Consider the following 24,420-nt stretch of genomic DNA (forward strand, 5'->3'; position numbering starts at 1 on the left):
CTGTGCCCCTTCGGCATTTAGTCATGCCAGCCACATGACCACGGAGATGTCTTCAGACAGTGCTGGCTGTTTGTCTTTGAAACGGAGATGAACACTGCCCCCTAGATTCAGGAACAACTAACACATATGTGTGAGGGAAAACATTACCTTTACTTTTACCTCCTAATGCAACCTAGGATTGTATTGTGGGGGTTTTTTGCCTGGGAAAATTTCATTTCAATAAATTTCCCATATTATTAATACGTGATAGCAATTTACAGTGGAAATAATTTAGGTGTGGAATGTGAATTGTTACGACCAAGTATGAAAGCCATTTTCTTTCAATGTAGTTAAATATTCAGGATTCACAAACTCAATGTATTTTGCATTTACAAAGAACCCTCAGAAATTGTACGCAATATACTATAATACTGTGTTAAATATTTATTCATAAAATGACGGTCAGCATTTTACTATATTTGTATAGTGCTTTACGAATTGAAAGTGTAAAACCCAGGAAAATGTCACTTCATATGTTGGACATAATTTGAGTCAATATTTAAAATATCCTAATGGCAACTAAGAAAACTAGATCAAAGTCAAGTTCAAAAGGAGTGTTGAAAAGGAGAATGGATTAGGTTAAAGAATCTTGGACAATGATGGAATTGCAGCAACATGAGTACTTATTTTGGAATGGGTTTAAATATGAATAAATCTTAAATAGCTTACATAAATCTTTCCGTGACAAGAAAACAAAAAAAAAAAAAACACAATATTCCTATATGTTTTATATGTACCTATAGATAGCAAACAGTTTTTCTATTCTGTTTTTCAGCAATTGTACCTAGAAAGAAAGATCACATGATGTGCTAATTTCTCTTTATGAGTTGCTCCCTGTGGTTGAGATCAGGCCGCAAAACAATGATGTAGCATTTTGGGAGGAATATGCATCCCAGTAAAGCAGCGCTGGAGGCCAAGATGGAGAAGACCTCCACAGCTACCATGGCTTTTCCTTTTGTGCTCAGATAGGCTGGAAAGAAGGAGATCCACACACTGCAAAAGGCCAACATGCTGAAGGTGATGAACTTGGCTTCGTTAAAGCTGTCAGGTAATTTACGGGCAAGGAAAGCCACGATAAAGCTGGCAATGGCCAAGACACCCATGTAGCCCAGGACACAGTAGAAGAAGGATGTTGAACCCTCATTGCATTGTAAAATCATTTCTTGGAGCTCTGAGTGCATGTCCAACTCAGGGAATGGTGGAGATGTTGACAACCAAAGAAGACAAAAACATACTTGTAAGAGAGAGCAAGAAAAGACAATAAAAAAGGCCAATCTTTTCCCCACCCATCTCCTCATCTGAGATCCCGGTTTAGTGGCCATGAAAGCTACAATTACAGTGATGGTTTTGGCCAGGACACAAGAAATGGCCACTGAGAAAGTGATGCCAAACATTGATTGTCGGAGAAGGCAGGTCACTTTGACAGGTTGGCTGAGGAAGAGCAAAGAGGAGAGAAAACAGAGCAGAAGAGAGACAAGGAGAGTATAGGTTAAAGACCGGTTATTGGCTTTGACAATGGGAGTATCCCTGTGCTTAATAAATGTTGCAAGTACCCATGAGGTCAAGAACAAGAAACCAAGATCTGCTGAGGCTAAACCAATTCCTAAGGTTTCTTCAAAAGTTAGAAACACCACCAGTTTTGGGATACATCCTTTCTTTTCATTATTTGGATAATGATCTTCTGAGCATTCAAAACAGTCATCCATATCTGGAAAGAAAATCAAGGAATTTGTCATATAGATTTTCCAAATTATAGAAAAATCACATTATTTTTATGCCTCCAAATAGTTTATTAAAATGTTATTAAGTCTAATGAAATGTCATAGAATTCCTACCCTACCATTTTTATTTGAAATCTTCCCTTCAGGGCACGGAACACAGTCATAGCAACAAAACTGATTTCCCTCAATCCCTTTCTTCCAGGATCCAGGAATACAAGGGTCATTGCATCGAGAGAATGGAAGAACCTGATGATAAACCTGAAAATGATTTGAAAAGGAGAGGTTTTAAAACAGTTTGTGAATTTTCTCCTTAATGAAGTAACATGATTATTGACTTCCAAAAAGGACACAGAATTTAACAACTCCATCATCAACTTGAAAAGATGTAGAAATTATAATGAGGTACAAAACCTCCTGTCTGAAGAGGAGGCAAAATAAATAATTATACATGGTAATGATGTCATGCAAACATGGCCACTATTGTGATTTCAAGTGGAAATGCCCACCAAATATCAAATCCTGGCTTTTACGTTGTAATATCATATTTGTCAATTTGAGGAATCTTTCATCATCCACAATATTTGAAAGAATATGCCATTGTTTATTTAAAGAAATAGAAATTGCATTTCTAAAGAGATTTAAATATGGGATTGTAATGGATTAAGGTGGAATCACTAATTCGATACCTGGTTAAAAGCTGGGTGCCAGACAATTAGATCTTCATCAATGAATAATTCCTTTCCTTTTGGAGCCTGTAGATCCATCTCTCCAACTATAACTCTCTGAAAGGATCTGTTTGGGAAAGTGATCAAGTTGGTAATGTCGAATCCACCTGTTGCTTCCCCTTTCTCATTCAGGAACACTCTCTCCCCAGCTGAATTGTTAAAAGAAATGCCTTGAAGAATTGAATGGAGCTACTTGAAAGGTAATGAAAGTTGGAGGGAATGGAAAGCAATATAATAGAGAAGAGAAAATCATATCCAAGTTTCATTCACTCTTTCTTCCCATTCCTACAATGTTATTAAGCTTAGAGATTTGATAATCAATATTGTATGATAATGTACATATCTACACTATGTATTTAACTTGATATCAATATAAGGGAAAGTCAGAATTAACTGAAGCAGAATGAAAAATAGGATTTTGGAATGTTGCAATTCTTTTAATTTTGATTTAGATTCACTACTTAAACAACTACTTCCACATAGATCATATATAATCTTTCATCATTGATAGAAAGAAACCCTTTTTCTGCCTCTATTTAAGACAGAACAGTTTCAGAGTCAGAATGGACTTGGAGGTCTTCTCATCCAACACAGTGCTCAAGGATGAGACCTTTCGCTATTTCAGATAAATGGCTATCCTTCTCTTTGTAAAAATTTCCAATGTTAGATCATCCAAAACTTCTGAAGGCAAGCTGTTCTACTAATTAATGGTTAATTGTTCTCACCAACAGGAAATCCCTCCTTATTTCTAGCTTGATTTCTCATGCTTGATTCCACATGCAAAAAGTATTAAGACTTTCCACAATGGGGTCAAAAAATAATTCTATGTCAAACTGCTGATTGAAATAAACAAAGTATCCACAGCAAAAAGAATACCTGCCAAGCTGGGAGATGTGGAAAGTCGAGATTTTTACACATGATAGTTTTTTTTCTATTGAAATGCAATGTGTATAGAGCTTGCAAAGCATGAGCCACAGCATGAACAGAATTGTAGATGCTGTAGCTTTGGCCAGTCATCTCCATTCCAAAAGCAGGTCCAGGAAGATCCTCAAGCTTCATCTCCCTAGTGCATTTCCTACTATGCATTTCTTGTAATTCTGGTTTTGAAAATGAACAATCAAATGCTTTGTCAGGGGAAAAAACACCCTGTTGGAGATCAATGGACCGTGGCTGTTTCCCTTCCGCATATCTTTTGAGATATTGAGAAAAATAAGTCTTTAAAATATTCTAATTAATAAACAAACTTTAATAATAAAATAATAAAAGTAAATGAAAACAGAAATAACTAATTGGTTACATTTTGATAATGAAAAGCTTCGTCAGCGAAAAGTTGGCTGCCGAACAAAGAAGAGAGGAATTTGGAATGTGTAACGCGTGCGCAATAAATCACTTTCAGATAACATTTTGTTTTATGACCTGCGCAATAAAGCTTTCTTAGTTTAACTCTTGAGTGTCAGTTTAGGCAGTTCAGGCCTAGCAAACTTTTTAACATCGTGACACCCCTTCTTTTGCTAGTCTGGGCTGACGTCATCAAATCATCAATTAAGGCACATCTTCTTTCGCAGATACTCGTGTTGATTTGCGGCAAGTGGTTTGTTAAGCATGTCTGCGATCTGATCATGTGTAGAAACATATTGCAATTTAACAAAACCTTGCTTAACTAATTGCTTTGTGTTTTGATAACGAATGTCAATGTGTCTGGACCTAGAACCTGTAAAATGTGACTCAGAAATATAAACAACAGATACATTATCTTCCATCACGGTGATTGGTCGAATCGGATGTGTCCAGATATCTGTGATCAAAGCATCAAACCACGTTAGAGAATTACAAGCATCTGAAACACAAGCATATTCAGCTTCAGTAGATGAACATGAAACAAAACTCTGTTTTCTCACTTGCCAGTAAACAGGACAACCATTTAGGAACATCATGTAACCAGAAGTGCTTTTGCGTGACTTCTTGTTGCTCGCCCAGTCGGAATCGGCAAAACAAATCAACTTTGGTTGATCAGTGTGTGTTGGTTCTAGCAATAACTTCATGTGTTTAGTGTGTTTTAGGTATTTCAACAACTTCTTAATGCATGACCAATGAAATTGTGTTGCCTTACCTACGTGTCGTGATAAAAGATTAACACTAAGTGCGATGTCAGGTCTGGTCCAACTACTAATGTATAATAGTGAACCAATGACTGAACGATAGAGTGTTTGATCCTCGAACTCAGGACTTGGTTCATGTGTTAAGTTGTGAAAATCTGTTTGCATGGGTGTCTTTGTTGTGCTAGCATCTTTCATGTTGCAATGATGTAGAATGTGGTCAATTTTCTCCTCTTGTGAAAGACTAAACCCCTTCTGTGTCTTTTCAATTTGAACACCTAAATAAGTGCTAATGTGTCCTAAAGATTTTAGTGTGAAGTATCTCTGCAAACTTTTGGCAAAAATCTCACTCATTTTCTTATTTGGACCAATATAAACAATATCATCAACATAAACAAGAATTATCTCATATGCATTGTTAGATCTTTTTGTGAACACGCATTCATCAGTTTCGGACTTAATAAAGCCCATTGAATTTAGTTTGTCAGTAAGACATAAATACCACATTAAACCTGACTGTTTCAGACCATAAAGACTTTTGTTCAGGAACCAGGTATCCCCTTCTTGCTTTCGGAATCCTGGAGGGCTTCTCACGTAGATCTCTTCATCTAGGTCTGCATGTAGATAAGCTGTGTCCACATCAAATTGAAAAACTTCTAAACCAAGAATAGTTGCAGTGGTTAAGGCAATTTTTACACTTTCAGTTCTGACTGTTGGTGAGTAAGTGTTTGTGTAGTCCTCAGGATAACGTTGAACGAAACCCTGAGCTACAAGTCTGGCTTTGTATAAAGACTCACCATTCGGTTTCTTCTTGATTCTGTAGACCCATCGGGTGCCAATGACTTTCTTGTTTGCTGGAGGTTTTGCAGGTGTGAATACATTAAGTTTCTTCAAACTGTCCATTTCATCCTGCATTGCATCATACCATTTGTCTTGTTCTGAATCAGGAAGCTGTTTGATTTGTGTGAATGTCTCTGGAGGAAGAGTAACGTTGCAAATCAAAGGTAATGGTGACTTTGTCAGTTGCCATGAATAACGTTGTGGAGGGATTCCTTTTGTGGCCCTCTTGGAGCGTCTAGGAACAACAGACCAGTCTTCTTCTTCTTCTTCATCATCATCCTCGTCTTCACGTTCGTCGCTAGCATCAGCATCCGCGGCTTGAGAAGACGGAACATCAGGTTGTGAAGAACTGGTAGAAGGAATATCTGCCTGCGAATTGTCATCAGGCTGCGTGGCATCTGGAACACCATCTCTAGGAAAATAAACTTCAGGATCATTGGAATGAATCCTGGACCAGTCAATATCTTCCTCAAAATTAGCAGATTGTGAAATGACAATCACATGTTTAGTATCAATGAATTTGTACCATTTTGAATTATCATCAATACCCATAAATCTCAGTCTCTTTGCTACTGTACCTCCCTTTCTTCTTTGACTTAAGGGAGTGTTCACCATAGCATATGAACCAAAAATATGGAGGTTCTTGAGATTAGGCTTGTAGCCATACAGCATGTAGAAAGGAGTTTGATTGATTACACTGCTCCAAGTACGGTTGACAATGTAATTTGCATATTTGATTGCTTCACCCCAGTATGCGTTACTGAGATTGGCATCTTCTAGAAGACAACGCATCATGGTTTGTAGAACCCCTTGTCTTCTTTCTACGACTCCGTTATGAGCCGGTGTATATGGAGCAGATGTCTGATGAAGAATTCCATTCTTACGCATCCAGTCCTGGAAACGCTGAGACATGAATTCTGCACCACGGTCACTCTGGATTCTGGCGATGCGAACTTGGTATTGTGTAGAAACAAACGCTGCAAAGTCTTTAAAGATCTGAAAGGTCTCAGATTTCTCTCTCATAGGATATACAAATCCATATCTAGAATGATTATCTACAATTGTTAAAAAATACTTTCTGCCACCAAGTGTTGGTGGGAAAGGACCCACTATGTCAGTGTGTACCAAATCAAAAATGCGTGTTGACCGGCGTGTAGCGTGTTTGGGAATTGCAGCCGCCTTGGATTTAGCCTTTTTGCAAACCGCACAATCCAAAAACACCTTACACCCCTTTAGATCCAAACCTTTTGCGAACTCCGGCATCTTTCTAAGAACACGAAAACTGGCATGCCCCAATCTTCTGTGCCACTTGTGAATACACCTGGAATGCAAAGGTTTACCAGTTAGTGAATTCTCAACATTAACAGTTTCATGAGGACCCTCAGGCTTGCTCTTTAGGCTTTGGCTTTAAGTAATAAACACCACCAATCAGCATGGTTTCAGCAACAATATCTCCATCTTTAACTAAGTAACTTGCTTTTTCGAGGTGGTGAACCTGGAACTTTAAATCTCTAGACAAGTGACTTTGACTAAGCAAATTACTGGTTGCTGAAGGTATGTAATAAACATCAGGGATGTGTGTATCGAGCTCTTCAATGTAAACAGTTCCTTTTCCCATAACCTTGCAAGTGTGGTTGGTGAAGGAATACAGTTCTCGATACTCGGGCTCTGGTTCGCCCATCTCTGTGAAAAGTTCCCTTCTGTGGGTAACGTGCACAGCTGCTCCACTATCTAAAGTCCACAAAAGACGTCTGTCGAACTTTGGATCAGGTTGTGGAACGTTGGTTATGGCCAGTGTCGCAAGCGGAGCTTGTGGATCACGCCTTGGACCACGACGACCTTGTCTTCCGCCTCTACCTCTGCCTCTGGAATCTGTTCCTCTGGGCTGGTACGTGGCGGGAGCTGGAACTCGTTGGGGACAATCCCGGGTGTCATGTCCCACACGGTTGCAGGTGTAGCATTTTGGCATCCTTGGAGCGTAGCCTCTTCCTCGGAAGGGACGTCTGGCTGGAGCCTTTGGCGCTGGAGGTCGTTGCAGATGTGGGGTAGCTAACCTGATAGCTTCGTCTTCCACTAAAAGTCTGCAAACGTGGTTAACTGTGCGTTGAGCAATAGGCACGTAGTTAATCTTTGCAACAGCATCTTTCCATTCATAATTCAATGAGTTAATGATGATGCTAATCATTTGGATATCATCGATTACATGGCCATTTTGTCTCAATTCACTTCTCATTCTTTTCAGTTTGGTCAAATGTCCACCAATTTGTTCACCAGGTTTCAACTTCGAACCATGGAACTCAGACATGAGCAAACATGAAGATTCAATTGAAACGGGCCTGTAGCAATCTTCCAAAATAGCCCATATTTCTTGGGCAGTTGCATCAGGTGGAAAGATACCTTGGATCTCAATTTCCATTGACATGAGTAAAGTCGTGATTGCTCTGTTTTCGAGGTTTTTTATTGCAGGTGTCCAGGGTTGACGGGGAGGATCAAAAACCATGGAATATGTGCCTTCTCTTCGAAGCAAGAGCGCAATTTCACTGACCCAGGCTTTATAATTCTCTCCTGACTCCTTTAATTTGGACTCACCAGTCAAGGGGGTGACTGTGAATACCTGCTGAGGAACAATTTGTTGCTCTGGTTGCAAAGCTGGTTGTTGAACCAGGGGATGCTGGGGTTGCATCATTGGCCTTTGCGTGGCAACATCAAATTGGCTTCCTCGAATTCGCCTTTGGCTTTGCCTTTTTTCATCTAGGGAGGATTCAACGCCGCCAGGGGGTGTTGAAGACTTAACCTCTGATGGCAAAGTTTGGGCTTCTGTAAAACTCATAGCTAATTCTTTAAACCTCATCATCTTTTGCTGTAATGATTTTTCTCCGCCAGCAGATGGCAGTGCAGCTTCACTTCTTGGCTGCAGCCCTCTATACATGGCCTGAAGTTCAATTGACTCAAAGGGACCACGTGACCTCGGTGACGTGTACATGTCTCTTTGTTCTAATTGACCAATGAACTCTGTGGGGTGTGTCTTAGGCTGTTGTTTTGAAGAAGACAAGATGGCGTCCTCAGACATTTTGGGAGTGGGGGAGCTTCTTCTACTTCGCCTTATCTCCTCAAAACACACTCTCGCCTCCCTAACATATCTTTCTAAACGTTCTATTTGATCAAGATAGCTTTGCATTTCTTGCTCACCATCTGGGGGAATTTCATAAAATCTGCTTTCTGCGTGGGAGGATTTTTCCTGTGCCGGCAGTTGCCGTTTAGACTTTTGCCGTTCATTAATTGTATCTTGATAATGAGGGACATTTACTGACCTCAGTCCGTAGATCTTGCCTTCTGTAACTCCTTCCCCCACATCTGGCTCGGCACCTGAAGAATCTTGCTCCTCTGTGTCTGAGGGAATGGATTCTTTCGAGCGCTTTCCATGTCCATGTTTTTTTTTCTTTTCTTTCTCTTCGACATTGCTAATTAGGCTTAGTCGGTTATCTTTAGATAGCATGAAGGGAAAATACAGCCATAAATTGTAGTCATCTCAGCTTGTATCATCAAAAAACCATCCTCTGCTACCAAGTTGTCAGGGGGAAAAACACCCTGTTGGAGATCAATGGACCGTGGCTGTTTCCCTTCCGCATATCTTTTGAGATATTGAGAAAAATAAGTCTTTAAAATATTCTAATTAATAAACAAACTTTAATAATAAAATAATAAAAGTAAATGAAAACAGAAATAACTAATTGGTTACATTTTGATAATGAAAAGCTTCGTCAGCCAAAAGTTGGCTGCCGAACAAAGAAGAGAGGAATTTGGAATGTGTAACGCGTGCGCAATAAATCACTTTCAGATAACATTTTGTTTTATGACCTGCGCAATAAAGCTTTCTTAGTTTAACTCTTGAGTGTCAGTTTAGGCAGTTCAGGCCTAGCAAACTTTTTAACATCGTGACATGCTTGTTCCCAAACTTCCTGCAGAAACTGATCTCTGTAGTCTGAAAGAGGATTCATGATCTGAAGAAATTCCTTGAAACCTGCAACTGCTGTTGGATGAACAGTGAAGGAAAGAGCCCCATGGAACATCTGGAGATCCCACCTGATTTGAAATCCTGACAATATGAAATCAATCTGGGCAGTCATGATCCACACCCTTCTAAACAATGCAATTTCCTTGCTTTCAGGATCTACCATAAATGTGACAACTCTCAGCCATGTAATTGTCGATGATTCTCCATAGACTAGAAATGCATTGGCTTTGCTTTTGATCCAATGCATGGAAATAATTAAGATTTTTTCAATTACTTCTACGAAGTCTTCCAAGTAGATTCGCTGTTCAAGTCTTTCTGTAAGTGATATACAGATTCCTTTCTCTGAAAGCAAGGGGAGCATTTTCTGTAAGAAATTTTCTCCATCATTGTTATCAACAGCAAATATCCCAATCCATGTCCACTTGAAATGGTGAAGCAGTTGGACAATCCCAATGTACTGATGGTCTTCTTTGGGGACTATGAAATAAAGTGAAGAGAGCTTACGGGTCTGAAATTGCTCTTGGGGTAATGAGCCATAGGTCAGCTGCAAGAAAATGGAGTAGTATTCTCTTGAGTTATAAGATCAAATGCAATTGTCCTGATCTATTTTGCATACATGCAAGAAAGGAATTGTTTTCCTGAAATTCTTCTAAGTATAAATACGGAAAGGAATTTATTGGAATTATTTCAAACACATAGAATTGATCATTTCTTTTGATAGAAATAAAGAAATCTATTCTGAACTCTTACCTCTGATGTGGACTGTCTATGGATATTCAGTTCTTGTATTCAGCATTATAGTTTCAAAAGTATGCCAACTAATAGACCTTAAGCCAGGCAGAACATTTTAATAAAAACATAACCCAAATCTTTGATACTCCTTAATTAATCCAAACCAACATCAAGAACAGAATATAGCATTGTTTCTCCTTAGCGATTAAGCAACTTACTTGTGGAATTTTGAAGGATCCAGTAATTTCAGCAATATGAGAGGATGTGACAAAATCAAGTCCCCCAATGATAGCCATGAGATTCTTCTGGCTGTCACACTTGTAGTTAGGGACAAATTCCTGGGATTTGAAAAGCAGGTCCAGAGTGGTGCGATAGGTCATCCTTGAATTGAGGTAACTGTCATAGATGTGGAACCCAAGAGTGACATTAGGTAAGATCTGGGAATCTTCATTGATCTCCTTCACAGCAAAAGCCAAGGCGAGGACATGTTGGTGAAATTTGGTGAATATGCTGCAAAAATTTAAATACCCCCCAGTTGAAAGGGAAAATTGACAATTCTCATAAGGTGACAACATTTCTATTTCAATAACAAACATTTCTTTCTCTGACAGTAATAGAAAGAAAATAGTTTTTCTAATATTTCTACAGAGGGGTCCTTTGTGTTCTCTGAGCCTGGTTCTTTTCTTCCAGACATTTCATTACCCAAAGTAGGTAACATCAACACAACCTAGCACTGATGATATTATCTAGTTTGGCTAATGAGACGTCTTCAAGAAAACAATCAATGTGAGAGGACCCCTCATTTCCACCCTGAACTAAAATAAACTCCTATATTGCTAATTTCTACAGAGCTCACATTTATTTTCCACAGCATTTCCCTGATTTCCAAGAAATATGTACTGCAACTAATGCAAGTGGTCACTTTTTTCCAAGTACTATATTCTCTATGACATTTAAAAAAAAAGGTTTATGAAAAGATTCAGGAGGTGTCACTTATTCACCAAATATATATTCTTTGTGAGGAGAGATGTCAAATCTTTCTACAAATTATCTTATCCCAGTAAATCTCCATATAGAGACTTCTTGATCTTATGTTTTGTACATTTCATGTGAAATATTTTAAGATAATGTAAAGAAGGTTATTTCTCCTTTCATAACCAAATAGAATTGCAACAAAGGGAAGGGTAGATACTTTACACCTTACGTTTATCCACAGATAACTTTTTTAGTCATATAAAGGATTTTTGAAAATCTTTGATAAGTTAAAGGGGTCTGGTCTCTTGAAATGCTTATTAACTTGAAAGAATGACTTTGGAGATGGGGAGATCTTCTTAGGCATCATGTGCAATGATTAGAAAAGTATAAATTGTATTGCTTGAAACCTGTTTTTTGCACTCTTTGTACTCGTGAAGAGTTTGGAAGGCCGGGCTTGAAACTACTATTTCATTTCTTTGCAATAAATCTTTGAATTGTGAACCAGAATTGTGATTTGCATTGTGAGTATAAGAATTGGTTTTAATATCTCACAAAGGTTATTTCTCCTTTCATAAACAAATACAATTTGAAGAAATGGGAGGCATAGATTATATTTTACACCTTACAGTTTTGCACGAATAACTTTTTAGTCCTAGAAAGGATTTTTGAAAATCTGTGTAAGATTAGACATAGAGAAAAAAATTCTTACACTGGTATATCATAAGGTTTCTTAGAAGGATTTTCACTAAATTTAGCTTCGTAAATGTAGTAAGCGAAGTGAGATGCCATCCCACCAATGATGAGGTCTCCAGGCTGGTACCACTCATGTGGAACAAGGAAAGCATCACTTGCAGGGCATTTCAGAGTGACTACTTTGTGCACCAAAAACATCACAAGAAACATCTTCATGCTTTTGTTATTCTGAAAATGTTTTCCCTTCCATCTTCCTGATCAGAAACTACCTATAGTCCAATACTTCATCTAAAGATTGATCCAAGGTTGTATGTGAGAATGCACCTAATGAGAAAATCTATCCTTTTCTACTTGAATATCCCTGTGAGTGCAAATTTGTATCCTGTACAGTGTTTGAACAGATACTCTGGGAGAAGAGAACAGAGGGTAGACATCTGAAGCAATGAGCCCAACAGAGCTGTTGTTACCCTTGTGCCAAACTTCCTGTACTTCAAAGGTTTCATTTATCCAAGCTGATACCTTGACTGTTATTGAATATCATTTCCTTCTGTGCAGCCCCTGATGTTTTGGCCTAGCTGAGAAAATATGGTGATTCCTTTAGGAGTTAATTATTTTCTTTTGATGAGATAATAATTGGCCACTGGTTCAACTATTTTTTTTATATGAGCAAATGCCAATGAAAATCATATAAGGGAGATTTGCAATAAAATATATGCCTGGTTGTTGAAATTGTTGAAAGTGTTTTTTGAATCTAAAAACATTTATTTTCTATCGATTTTTCACAAAATAGAATAGGAACATATCCAGAGGGTATCAGTCATGAGGAATAACAATGCAGAAACTTTTTTTAAAAAAATTACCATGAACTCACTGAAAACTTTTTTTGCACCAAAGTTTCTATTATTCTACTGCTTACATTTTAACATATGATTTCTTCTCCCAGAACTAAAAACATTGGAAAGTAAGAATGGCTTATGTTAGATATAAAACCTACATTTATGCTGTGACATCTTTTACTCACCTAAACAATTTTTGGGAAACTGGCTAAGAATATAAAAAGAAAAAAAAAACCATTCATTTGTAAATAAACCTCTATGTCATGATGCTTTAAGTTCAATTCATAAAAGGGATAGACTATACCATCAATAATGAGACCAGCAGCTTTATATGGGGCTCTCCATTGATTGATTGATTTTATTTATTTATTTATTTGTCAACATGTACAAGGCAACAGGTATTAGTATAGACATGGACATTTTTGCATGAGATTAGTACAAATAGATGGGTATAAATAAGTGTAACACAGCCATGAACACATAAAATGAGTACATATCAATGGGGACAGTAGGATAGGGACGGTAGGGACACTGGTGCGCTTATGCATGCCCCCTTAGGGACCTCTTAGGAAACATGTGACAGCCACAGTGGACAGATTAAGGTTAAAGATATGGGAGTTTGAGGAACTAACAACGGAGTCAGGTAGAGCATTCTAGGCATTGACCACTCTATTGCTGACATCGTATTTTCTGCAATCGAGTTTGGAGCAGTTTACTTTGAGTTTGTATCTATTGTTTGCCCTTGTATTATGGCAGTTGAAATTGAAGTAGTTGTTTACAGGTAAAACATTATATCATATAATTTTGTATTCTATGCTTAGGTCACAATGTAGGCAGAATATTTGGAGGTTTTCCATGCCCAAAATTTCAAGCATGGTGGCATAAGGTATGTTCTTGCAAGCAGATGAGTTAAGTACTCTTCTTGTGAAATACCTCTGGACCCTATCTATTGTATTTAGGTCTGCTATACAGCGTGGATTCCGGGCATGTGAGCAGTATTCAAGGATTGCTCTAGCAAAGGTTTTGTATGCCCTAGTTAGCAGTATAAGGTTACCATAGAAAAAACATCGTAAAATAAGGTTGACAACCTTTTTGGCAATGGGGTTCCAGGGTGCTCTGGGGCTTAGATCTTTAGAGATGAGTACTCCTAGGTCCTTGACAGAGTGTGGGTCATCTATTAGGTCGTATCCGCCCAGCTTGCATTTGGTGTTCTGGTTTTTGTTGACACTGTGTAGGACAGAGCATTTTTTAGCAGAGATATGGAGTTGCCAACTATTCGACCATTCAGATATGGGACTTCCCTTGAAAAATATCCGGAGGCTCCAATTGTTTCAAAATTCAATCGCCCATATGGAAATGAGGAGGTGATAAGCCGCCTGGGAAAGCAAATGGAAATCATCAAAGCCATTAAAAAATGAGAAAATTGGAATATTCTGGACATGTGATGGGACGTCTGGAAAAATATGGCATACTTCACTTAATCCTCCAGGGAAAGACTGAAGGCAAACGAGGACCAGGCAGAAGAAGGACATCATGGCTTCAAAATCTAAGGGACTGGTTTGGACAAAACTCAGCAGCACTTTTTCGTGTGGCTGTTGATAAAAATAGGATTGCTAATATGATCCCAATGTCCAATCATGAAGAAGGAGGAGGAGTAATTTTTAAAATATTAAATGATATTACTTAGCAGGATGTGGTAAAGATAGGGCCTAAAGTAATACTTTTGATTTTTAAATGAACTATTGGAAAAATGATAAAGGTCTATATAAAGAGACCAATATTCTTGAATTTGGAAGATTTGTACAGATATTTATTTGTATAACTATTGTTTTTGTGATTTAGATAAGATTTGACCCAGTCAATGTACTGTCCAGAAAATATGTAGGTTAGGAGGAGGAGGAGGAGGAGGAGGAGGAGGAGGAGGAGGAGGAGGAGGAGGAGGAGGAGGAGGAGGAGGAGGAGGAGGAGGAGGTGGTTGTGGTGGTGGTTTAGTGTAGACCCAGTTGTTCAAATGTGTCACCTTCCTTGTGAGAGCTGCATTGGCTGCCAATTTCCTTCTGGGTAAAGGTTTTTACCTTTAAATCTTAACATGGTTGGGGCCATGTTATCTGAAGGACCATCTCATCCTGGTCACAACCACCTGACCCACCAGAGTGGGGAGTCTGGGAGGGTGTTCTCTCCTAAGAAAGCACATGTGGCAGGACTCAGAAAATGGGCCTATGGTGCCTCCCTCTCTTTGGAACATCTTCCCCATGGAGGTTAGATTGGCACCCACTTTGATAGTATTTTGCAAGGCCCAACAGGCCTTTGGAACCCAGAGTGGGATGGTGCCCGTCAGGTGGCTTACCTAATGGATTGTCATCCCCGGTGTGTGTGTGTGTGTGTGTGTGTGTGTGTGTGTGTGTGTGTAGGAATGTTTACTATTTCTATTGCTTGTATTTTGGATTTTTTTTCAGCAGCCCGGAAACCCTGACAGTGAATGTGCGACAAATAAATTCTCACAAATGAACAAACAAACAAACAAAGAAACAGAATATAATACAATAACAGAGTTGGAAGGGATATTGGAGGTCTTCTAGTCCAACCCCCTGCCTAGGCAACAAATCCTACAATCAAGTTGTTTTTCTTGCCTAAACGTAGAACCTTATTTTTTTCACCATTGAATTTCATTTTGTTGGATAGGGCCCAATGTTCAAGTCTGTCAAGATCCTTCTGTATCTTGAGTCTATCTTCTGGAGCATTGGCTATTCGTGCCAATTTGGAGATTCTATACCAGTGATAGCAAACCTTTTTGTAAAGGCGTGCCCAAATTGTGCGTGCATGAGTTATTGCACGTTCGTGTCTACCCACACCCCTAATACAATGCACGTCACCCATCTGTATATGCGTGCACGACACCACCACCACCCTGGGAATGGGGGAGTTTTCGCCATCCCAAGGCTCCGGAGGCTTTCCTGAAATCTGGGGAATGGAAAATGGGCTCCCCTAGCCCCCCCAGAAGCTCAAAATTCAGTTGGCCGATGCACATATGCACGGCAGAGCTGATGTCTTGCATGCCGGCAAATATGGCTCCATGTACTACCTGTGGCATGCGTACTGTTGGTTTGCCATCATGGTCCTATACCATTTCTAACAAATGGTTTTCCAGTCTCTTTTTCAAAGCTTCCAGTGATGAAGTAATCCCCCAACTTCTGGAGGCAAGCTATTCCATTGGTTGATTGCTCTCACCGCTAGGAAATTTCTCCTTAGTTCTAAGTTGCTTCGCTCCTTGCGTAGTTTCCATCCATTGTTTCTGTTCTCGTGTTTTGGTGTTTTTAAAAATAGTTTGAACCCCTTGTCTTTGTAGGAGTCCCTCAAATATTGGAACACTGTTGTCATTTCACCCCACTTCTTCTTTTCCCTAGACTAGTCATACCCACTTCCTCTAACTATTGTTCGTATGTTTTAGCCTCCAGCCCCTAATGACTGTTGTTGGTTCTTCTCTGCAGTCTTTCTAGAATATCCAGATATTTTTTTATAGTGTGGTGACCAGAAATGGATAGTTTTCTGAGTGTGGTTTTATTAAGGCTTTGTAAAGTGATACTACATCTTCTTGTGATCTTGATTCTATCGCTCTATTAATGTTGTGGGTGAGGGACTAAGGAATTGAGCTTGTCGAAAAGAAAAGTCGGCAGTTTGGCAGTTTGAATCCCAAGTGCCACGTAGCAGAGTGAGCTCCCATTATTTGTCCCAGCTTCTGCCAACCTAGCACATCAAAAGCATGTAAAAATTCAAGTAGAAAAATAGGAACCATTTTGCTGGGAAGGTAACAGTGTTCCGTGCCCCTTTGGCATTTAGTCATGCCGGCCACATGACCACGGAGATGTCTTCAGACAGTGCTGGCTATTTGGCTTTGAAACGGAGATGAACACTGCCCCATAGAGTTGGGAACAACTAGCACATATGTGCGAAGTAAAACATTACCTTTACTTTTACCTATTAATAGAACCTAGGATTGTATTGTGGGGGTTTTTTGCCTGGGAAAATTTCATTTCAATAAATTTCCCATATTATTAATTTACAGTGGAAATAGATTTAGGTGTGGAATGTGAATTGTTATGACCCAGTATGAAAGCCATTTTCTTTCAAAACAGTTAAATATTCAGGATTCACAAACTCAATGTATATTACATATACAAAACACCCTCAGAAATTGTATGCAATATACTATAATACTGTGTTAAATATTTATTCGTAAAATGTCGGTCAGCATTTTACTATATTTGTATAGTGCTTTACAAATTGAAAGTGTAAAACCCAGGAAAATGTCACTGCAAATGTTGGACATCATTTGAGTCAATATCTGAAATATCCTAATGGCAACTAAGAAAACTAGATCAAAGTCAAGTTCAAAAGGAGTGTTGAAAAGGAGAATGGATTAGGTTAAAGAATCTTAGACAATGATGGAATTGCAGCAACATGAGTACTTACTTTGGAATGCGCTTAAATATGAATAAATCTTAAATAGCTTACATAAATTCTTCCTTGACAGGAAAACAAAACAATATTCTTATATGTTTTATATGTACCTGTAGATAGCGAACAGTTTTTCTATTCTGTTTTTCAGCAATTGTACCTAGAAAGAAAGATCACATGATGTGCTAATTCCTCTTAATTAGTTGCTCCCTGTGGTTGAGGTCAGGACGCAAAACAATGATGTAGCATTTTGGGAGGAATATGCATCCCAATAATGCAGCACTGGAGGCCAAGATGGAGAAGACCTCCACAGCTACCATGGCTTTTCCTTTTGTGCTCAGATAGGCTGGAAAGAAGGAGATCCACACACTGCAGAAGGCCAACATGCTGAAGGTGATGAACTTGGCTTCATTAAAGCTGTCGGGTAATTTACGGGCAAGGAAAGCCACAATAAAGCTGGCAATGGCCAAGAGACCCATGTAGCCCAAGACACAATAGAAGAAGGATGTTGAACCCTCATTACATTGTAAAATCATTTCTTGGAGCTCCGAGTGCATGTCCAACTCAGGGAATGGGGGAGATGTCCACAATCAAAGAAGACAAAAACATACTTGTACGAGAGAGCAAGAAAAGACGATAAAAAAGGCCAATCTTTTCCCCACCCATCTACTCATCTGAGATCCTGGTTTAGTGGCCATGAAAGCAACAATTACAGTGATTGTTTTGGCCAGCACACTAGAAATGGCCACTGAGAAGGTGATGCCAAAAGTTGATTGCCGGAGAAGGCAGGTCACTTTCCCAGGTTGGCTGAGGAAGAGCAAAGAGGAGACAAAACAGAGCAGAAGAGAGACAAGGAGGGTGTAGGTGAGGGACCGGTTGTTGGCTTTGACAATGGGAGTATCCCTGTGCTTAAAAAAAGTTCCAAGTACCCAAGAGGTCAAAAATAAGAAACCAAGAGCTGCTGAGGCTAAACCAATTCCTAACGGTTCTTCAAAGGTTAGAAACACAACTGGTTTCAGGATACATCCATTCTTTTCTTTGTTTGGATGATGATCTTCTGAACATTGAAAACAGTCATCCATATCTGGAAGGAAAATCAAGGAATTTGTCATCTAGGCCTCCTAATTTTATGAAAATCACATTATGTTTATACACCCATGTAGTTTGCTAAAGTTTGCTTAAGTCTAATGAAATGTCATAGAATTTATACCCTACCATTTTGATTTGAAATCTTCCCTTCTGGGCATGGAACACAGTCATAGCAGCAGAATTGATTTCCCTCAATCCCTTTCTTCCAGGATCCAGGAAAACAAGGGTCGTTGCATCGAGAGAATGGAAGAACCTGATGATAAACATGAAAATCTTTTGAAAAGAAGAGTTTTAAAGACAGTTGCTGATTTTTCTCCTTAATGTAGTAACATGATTATTGACTTCCCAAAGGAATACAGCAAATTAACAACTTCATCAACAACCGAAAAATAATTGAGAAAATATAATGAGGTTCAAAAACTCCTGTCTGAAGAGTAGGATAAATAAATAATTATATAGGGTAACAATTTCATGCAAACATGGCCACTCCTGTGTTTTCAAGTGGAAATGCCCACCAAATATGCAATCCTGGCGTTTACATTGTAATATCATATATGCCAATTTGAGGAATCTTTGATCATCTACATTTGAAACAATATGCCATTTTTATTTTTTTAAAAAAATAGAAATTAGATTTCTAAAGAAATTTGTTCAATATGGGATCATAACAATTTACAATATGGATCATAATGGATTAAGGTAGAATCACTAATTTGATACCTGGTTAAAAGTTGGTTGCCAGACAATTAGATCTTCATCAATGAATAATTCCTTTCCTTTTGGAGCCTGTAGATCCATCTCCCCAACTCTCACTCTCTGAAAGGATCTGTTTGGGAAAGTGATCAAGTTGGTGATGTCGAATCCACCTGTTGCTTCCCCTTTCTCATTCAGGAACACTCTCTCCCCAGCTGAATTGTTAAAAGAAATGCCTTGAAGAAATGAATGGAGCTACTTGAAAGGGAATAAAAGAGAGATTGAATGAAAAGCAATATAATAGAGAAGAGAAAATAATATCAAAGTTTCATTCACTCATTCTTACCATTCCTACAATATTATTAAGCTTTGAAATTGGATAATCAATATTGTTAATAATGTAATGTCTACACTATATATTTTATTTGATAGTAATATAAGGAAAAGTAGGAATTAACTGAAGCAGAATGAAAAAAGAATTTTGGAACTTTGGAATTCTTTAAATTATTATTTAGATTCACTACTTAAATAACTACTTTCACGTATATCGTATCTAATCTTTCCTCATTGATAGAAAGCACTTTGACAGTCTGAGGAATGACTAATGTCCTTTTGCCAAATTTTAGACTTTGTGAGTCAAGCATTCCTCCACGGAGAGATGCAAGATAGTGATTATTGCAAACATATTTCATTTTTCATATTATGGATGCCACATCTAAGAAGGATCAGTTTCATAGAGACAGAAAATTCAGCTTGTTCCCCAGGAAAGGTTCATAAGCCACGTACAAAGTTCTTGAAGAATTGATTATTTTTGGAGGCAGCAATGAAGAGTAATCTAAATTATCATTTCAATAATCTCTTATTATACAATGTCTGGTGATTTACTAAATAGCTAATAGTGATATAAAAACCATAATTCATACAGTAGCTTCTCCGTGATTAGAATAACAAGAGAAACCATTTTTTTTCTATTATCTATTTAAGACAGAACAATATATCAGAATCAGAAGATCTGGAGGTTTTCTAATCAAACAACGTGCTCAAGGAGGAGACCCTATGCTATTCCAGATAAATCGTTATCCTTCTCTTTGTAAAAAATCCCAATGTTGGAGCATCCAAAACTTCTGATCCACTAATTAATGGTTAATTGTTCTCACCAACAGGAAATTCCGCCTTATTTCTTGGTTGTTTTCTCATGCTTGATTCTACCTGCAGAAAATGTTAAGACTTTCCACAATGGGGTCAAAACATAATTCTATGCCAAGCTGCTTATTGAAATAACAGAAGAGTCCAAAGCAAAGGGAATACCTGCCAAGATGGGAGATGTGGAAGGTCAGGATTTTTATCCATCATAGGTTTTTTTCTGTTGAAATGCAATGTGTACAGAGCCTGCAAAGCATGAGCCGCAGCATAAACAGCATTGTAGACGCTATAGCTATGGCCAGTCATCTCCATTTCAAAGGCAGGTCCAGGAAGATCCTCCAGCTTCATCTCTCCAGTGCTTTTCCTACCATGCATTTCTTGTAGTTCTGGTTTTGGAAATGAACAATCAAATAATTGTTCCCAAATTTCCTGCAAAAACTCATCTCTGTAGACTGAAAGAGGATTGATGGTCTGAAGATATTCCCTGAAACCTGCAACTGCTCTTGAATGAACGGTGAAGGAAATAGCCCCGTGGAACATCTGGAGATCCCACCTGATTTGAAATCCCGATAATACAAAATCAATCTGGGCAGTTGTGATCCATACCCTTCTAAGCAATGCAATTTCCTTGCTTTCAGGATCTACCATAAATGTGACAATTCTCAGCCACATAATTGTCAACGATTCTCCATAGACGAGAAATGCATTGGCTCGGCTATTTATCCAATTCAAGGAAATAATGAAGATTTTTTGAATTACTTCTGCGAAGTCCTCCAAGTGGACTAGTTGTGAGAGTCTTTCTATAAACGATGAGCAGATTCTGTTCTCTGAAAGTAAGAGCTGCATGTTCTGCAAGAAATTTTCTCCATCGTTGTTATCAACAGCAAATATCCCAATCCATGTCCACCTGAAATGGTGAAGCAGTTGGACAATCCCAATGTACTGATGGTCCTCTTTGGGGACCATGAAATAAAGTGAAGAGAGCTTACTGGTTTGAAATTCCTTTTGGGGTAATGAGCCGTATGTCAGCTGCAAGAAAGTAGAGTAGTATTCTCTTGAGTTCTAGGATCAAATGCAATTGTCCTGATCTAGTTTTCATATAAAATATATGCAAGGAAGGAATTGTTTCCCTGAAATTCTTCTAAGTATAAATACAGAAAGGAATTTATTGGAATTATTTCAAACACATAGAATTGATCAATTCTTTTGATAGAAATAAAGATTACTACTCTCAACTCTTACCTCAGATGTGGACTGTCTATGGATACTCAGTTCTTGTATTCAGCATTATAGTTTCAAAAGTATGCCAACTAACAGACCTTAAGCCAGGCAGAACATCTTAATACAAACATAACCCTAATCTTTATTGCTTCTTAATTAATCCAGAACAACATCAAGAACAGAATATAGAATTGTTCTCCTTTAGCCCTTGCACAACTTACTTGTGGAATTTTGAAGGCTCCAGTAATTTCAGCAATATGAGAGGATGTGACAAAATCCAGTCCTCCAATGATAGCCATGAGATTCTTCTGGCTATCACACTTGTAGTTAGGGACAAATTCCTGAGATTTGAAAAGCAGGTCCAGAGTGGTGCGATAGGTCATCCTTGCATTTAGGTAGCTGTCATAGATGTGGAACCCAAGAGTGACATTAGGTAAGATCTGGGAATCTTCATTGATCTCCTTCACAGCAAAAGCCAAGGCGAGGACATGTTGGTGAAATTTGGTGAATATGCTGCAAATATTTAAATACCCCCCCAGTTGAAAGTGAAAATTGACAATTCTCATAAGGTGACAACATTTCTGTTTCAATAACAAACATTTCTTTCTCTGACACTAATAGAAAGAAAATAGTTTTTCTAATATTTCTACAGAGGGGTCCTTGGTGTTCTCTGAGCCTGGCTGTTTTCTTCCAGACATTTCATTACCCAAAGTAGGTAATATCAACACAACCTAGCACTGATGATATTATCTAGTTTGGCTAATGAGACATCTTCAAGACAACAATCAATGTGAGAGGACCCCTCATTTCCACCCTGAACTAAAATATTCTTGTATATTGCTAACTTCTACAGAGCTCACATTTATTTTACACAGCATTTCCCTGACTTCGAAGAAATATGCATTGGAACAAATACAAGTGGTCACTTCTTTCAAAATACAATATTTTCTATGTTTTTTTAAAAAAAAATGTTTTATGAATAGATTCAGGAGGTATCACTTATTTACCGTATGTTTTGTGAGGAGAGAAAATGCCAAACATTTCTAAAAATTATCTGTCAGGTCTGCAGCCATATTCCTTATGGATCTTTGGCTTGCCACACTTCTATTCTATTCTACTATGCTGTTTAATTGGTAGGGTAGTGGGAGGGGGGTTAGTAAGGAGTGGACTATTTTATAGCCAAAACAAAATTCCTTTCTGAATTTCCAAGGTCATCCTTTCTCTTGGCACCTTTGCACCTGACCCGAACTGGATGGGTGGAACTGATAGCATGGCAGTGGAAGATTGGACCATGCGAGGGATTTGTGGGTATGGGGGCAAGATCATGAACTTTAATTTGTGGGGGGGACAGAAGAAGCTTCAGATTCAGGTTTTCCTACACTCTTAATAAATAGGAACTTTGAGCAGCATGTTGCCTTGGACTCTAATTTAATTTTGGATGCTATCTGGAATGCTGACATTATCTTTATCCCAATAAATCTTCATATAAAGACTTCTTGATTTGATGTGAAATACTTTAGGATAATGTAAAGAATGTTATTTCTCCCTTCATAAACAGATACAATTGGAAGAAAGGGGAGGCATAGATTATATTTTACACCTTACAGTTATGCACAAATAACTTTTTAGTCCTACAAAGGATTTTTGAAAATCTGAGTAACATTAGACATAGAGAAAAAATATTCTTACACTGGTATCTCATAAGGTCTCTTAGAAGGATTTTCACTAAATTTAGCTTCGTAAAGGTGGTAACCGAAGTGAGATGCCATCCCACCAATGATGAGGTCTCCAGGCTGGTACCACTCATGTGGAACAAGGAAAGCATCACTTGCAGGGCATTTCAGAGTGACTACTTTGTGCACCAAAAACATCACAAGGAACATCTTCATGCTTTTGTTATTGTGTAAAAGTTTTTCCTTCCATCCTCCTGATCAGAAACTACCTATAGTCCAATACTTCATCTAAAGATTGATCCAAGGTTGTACGTGAGAATGCAACTAATGAGAAAATCTTTTCTTTTCTACTTGAATATCCCTGTGAGTGCAAATTTGTATCCTGTACAGTATTTGAATAGATACTCCGGCAGAAGAGAACAGAGGGTAGAAATCTGAAACAATGACCCCAAAAGAGCTGTTGTTACCCTTGTGCCAAACTTCCTGTACTTCAAAGGTTTCATTTATCCAAGCTGATACTTGACTGTTATTGAATATCATTTTCTTCTGTGCAGCCTCTGGTGTTTTGGCCTAGCTGAGAAAACATGGTGATTCCTGGAGGAGTTAATTATTTTGTTTTAATGAGATAATAATTGGCCACTCGTTGAACTATTTTTTTACATGAGCAAATGCCAAAGAAAATCGTATAAGGGAGATTTGCAATAAAATATATGCCTAGTTGTTGAAATTGTTGAAAGTATTTTTTGAATCTACAAACATTTCTTTTCTATCAATTTTTCACAAAGTAGAATAGGAACATATCTAGCAGGTATCAGTCATGAGGAGTAACAATGAAGAAAGTTTTTTTAAAAAAATTACCGTGAACTCACTGAAAACTTTTTTTGCACCAAAGTTTCTACTATTCTACTGCTAACATTTTAACATATGATTTCTTCTCCCAGAACTAGAAACATTAGAAGGACAGAATGGCTTATGTTAGATAAAAACCTACATTTATACTGTAACATCTTTTATTCACCTAAACAATTATTGGGGAACTGGCTAAGAATATAAAAAGAAAGAAAAACCCTTCCATTGTAAATAAAACTCTACGTCATAATGCTTTAAGTTCAATTCATAAAAGGGATAGACTATACCACCAATTATGAGATCAGCAGCTTTATATGGGGTTCTCCATTTATTTATTTATTTATTTATTTATTTATTTATTTATTTATTTATTTATTTATTATTTGTTTATTTATTTTATTTTATTTCATTTCATTTATTTTATTTTATTTATTTTATTTATTTTATTTATTTTATTTATTTTATTTATTTTATTTATTTTATTTATTTTATTTATTTTATTTATTTTATTTATTTTATTTATTTTATTTATTTTTATTTATTTATTTATTTTTATTTATTTATTTTTATTTATTTATTTTATTCATTTGTCAACATGTACAAGGCAACAGGCATTAGTATAGAC

The 24,420-nt window shown here is 37.8% G+C and overlaps 1 protein-coding gene and 1 pseudogene across 2 annotated transcripts; both read right to left on the reverse strand.

Annotated features, from left to right (window-relative positions):
- Positions 1-848: 848 nt before the first annotated feature.
- LOC309401206 (vomeronasal type-2 receptor 26-like) lies at positions 849-12,052 on the reverse strand (the record flags this gene model as incomplete). The annotated part of the gene is made up of 5 exons (XM_081970267.1): positions 849-1,747; positions 1,880-2,018; positions 9,378-9,980; positions 10,387-10,678; positions 11,853-12,052. The coding sequence occupies 5 exons, from the start codon at positions 12,050-12,052 to the stop codon at positions 849-851; spliced, it is 2,133 nt and encodes a 710-aa protein (XP_081826393.1).
- Positions 12,053-17,312: 5,260 nt separating this feature from the next.
- On the reverse strand, positions 17,313-23,162 carry LOC309401207 (vomeronasal type-2 receptor 26-like; annotated as a pseudogene). The gene is made up of 5 exons: positions 22,963-23,162; positions 21,495-21,786; positions 20,218-21,081; positions 20,067-20,118; positions 17,313-18,211 (listed from the first exon to the last, which is right to left on the reverse strand). The product of its transcript is annotated as a vomeronasal type-2 receptor 26-like (transcript).
- Positions 23,163-24,420: the final 1,258 nt, after the last annotated feature.

The sequence above is a fragment of the Natrix helvetica genome (genome assembly GCF_964273705.1).
Source record: "Natrix helvetica genome assembly, chromosome: Z".
NCBI classification, from domain to species: Eukaryota; Metazoa; Chordata; class Lepidosauria; order Squamata; family Natricidae; genus Natrix; species Natrix helvetica.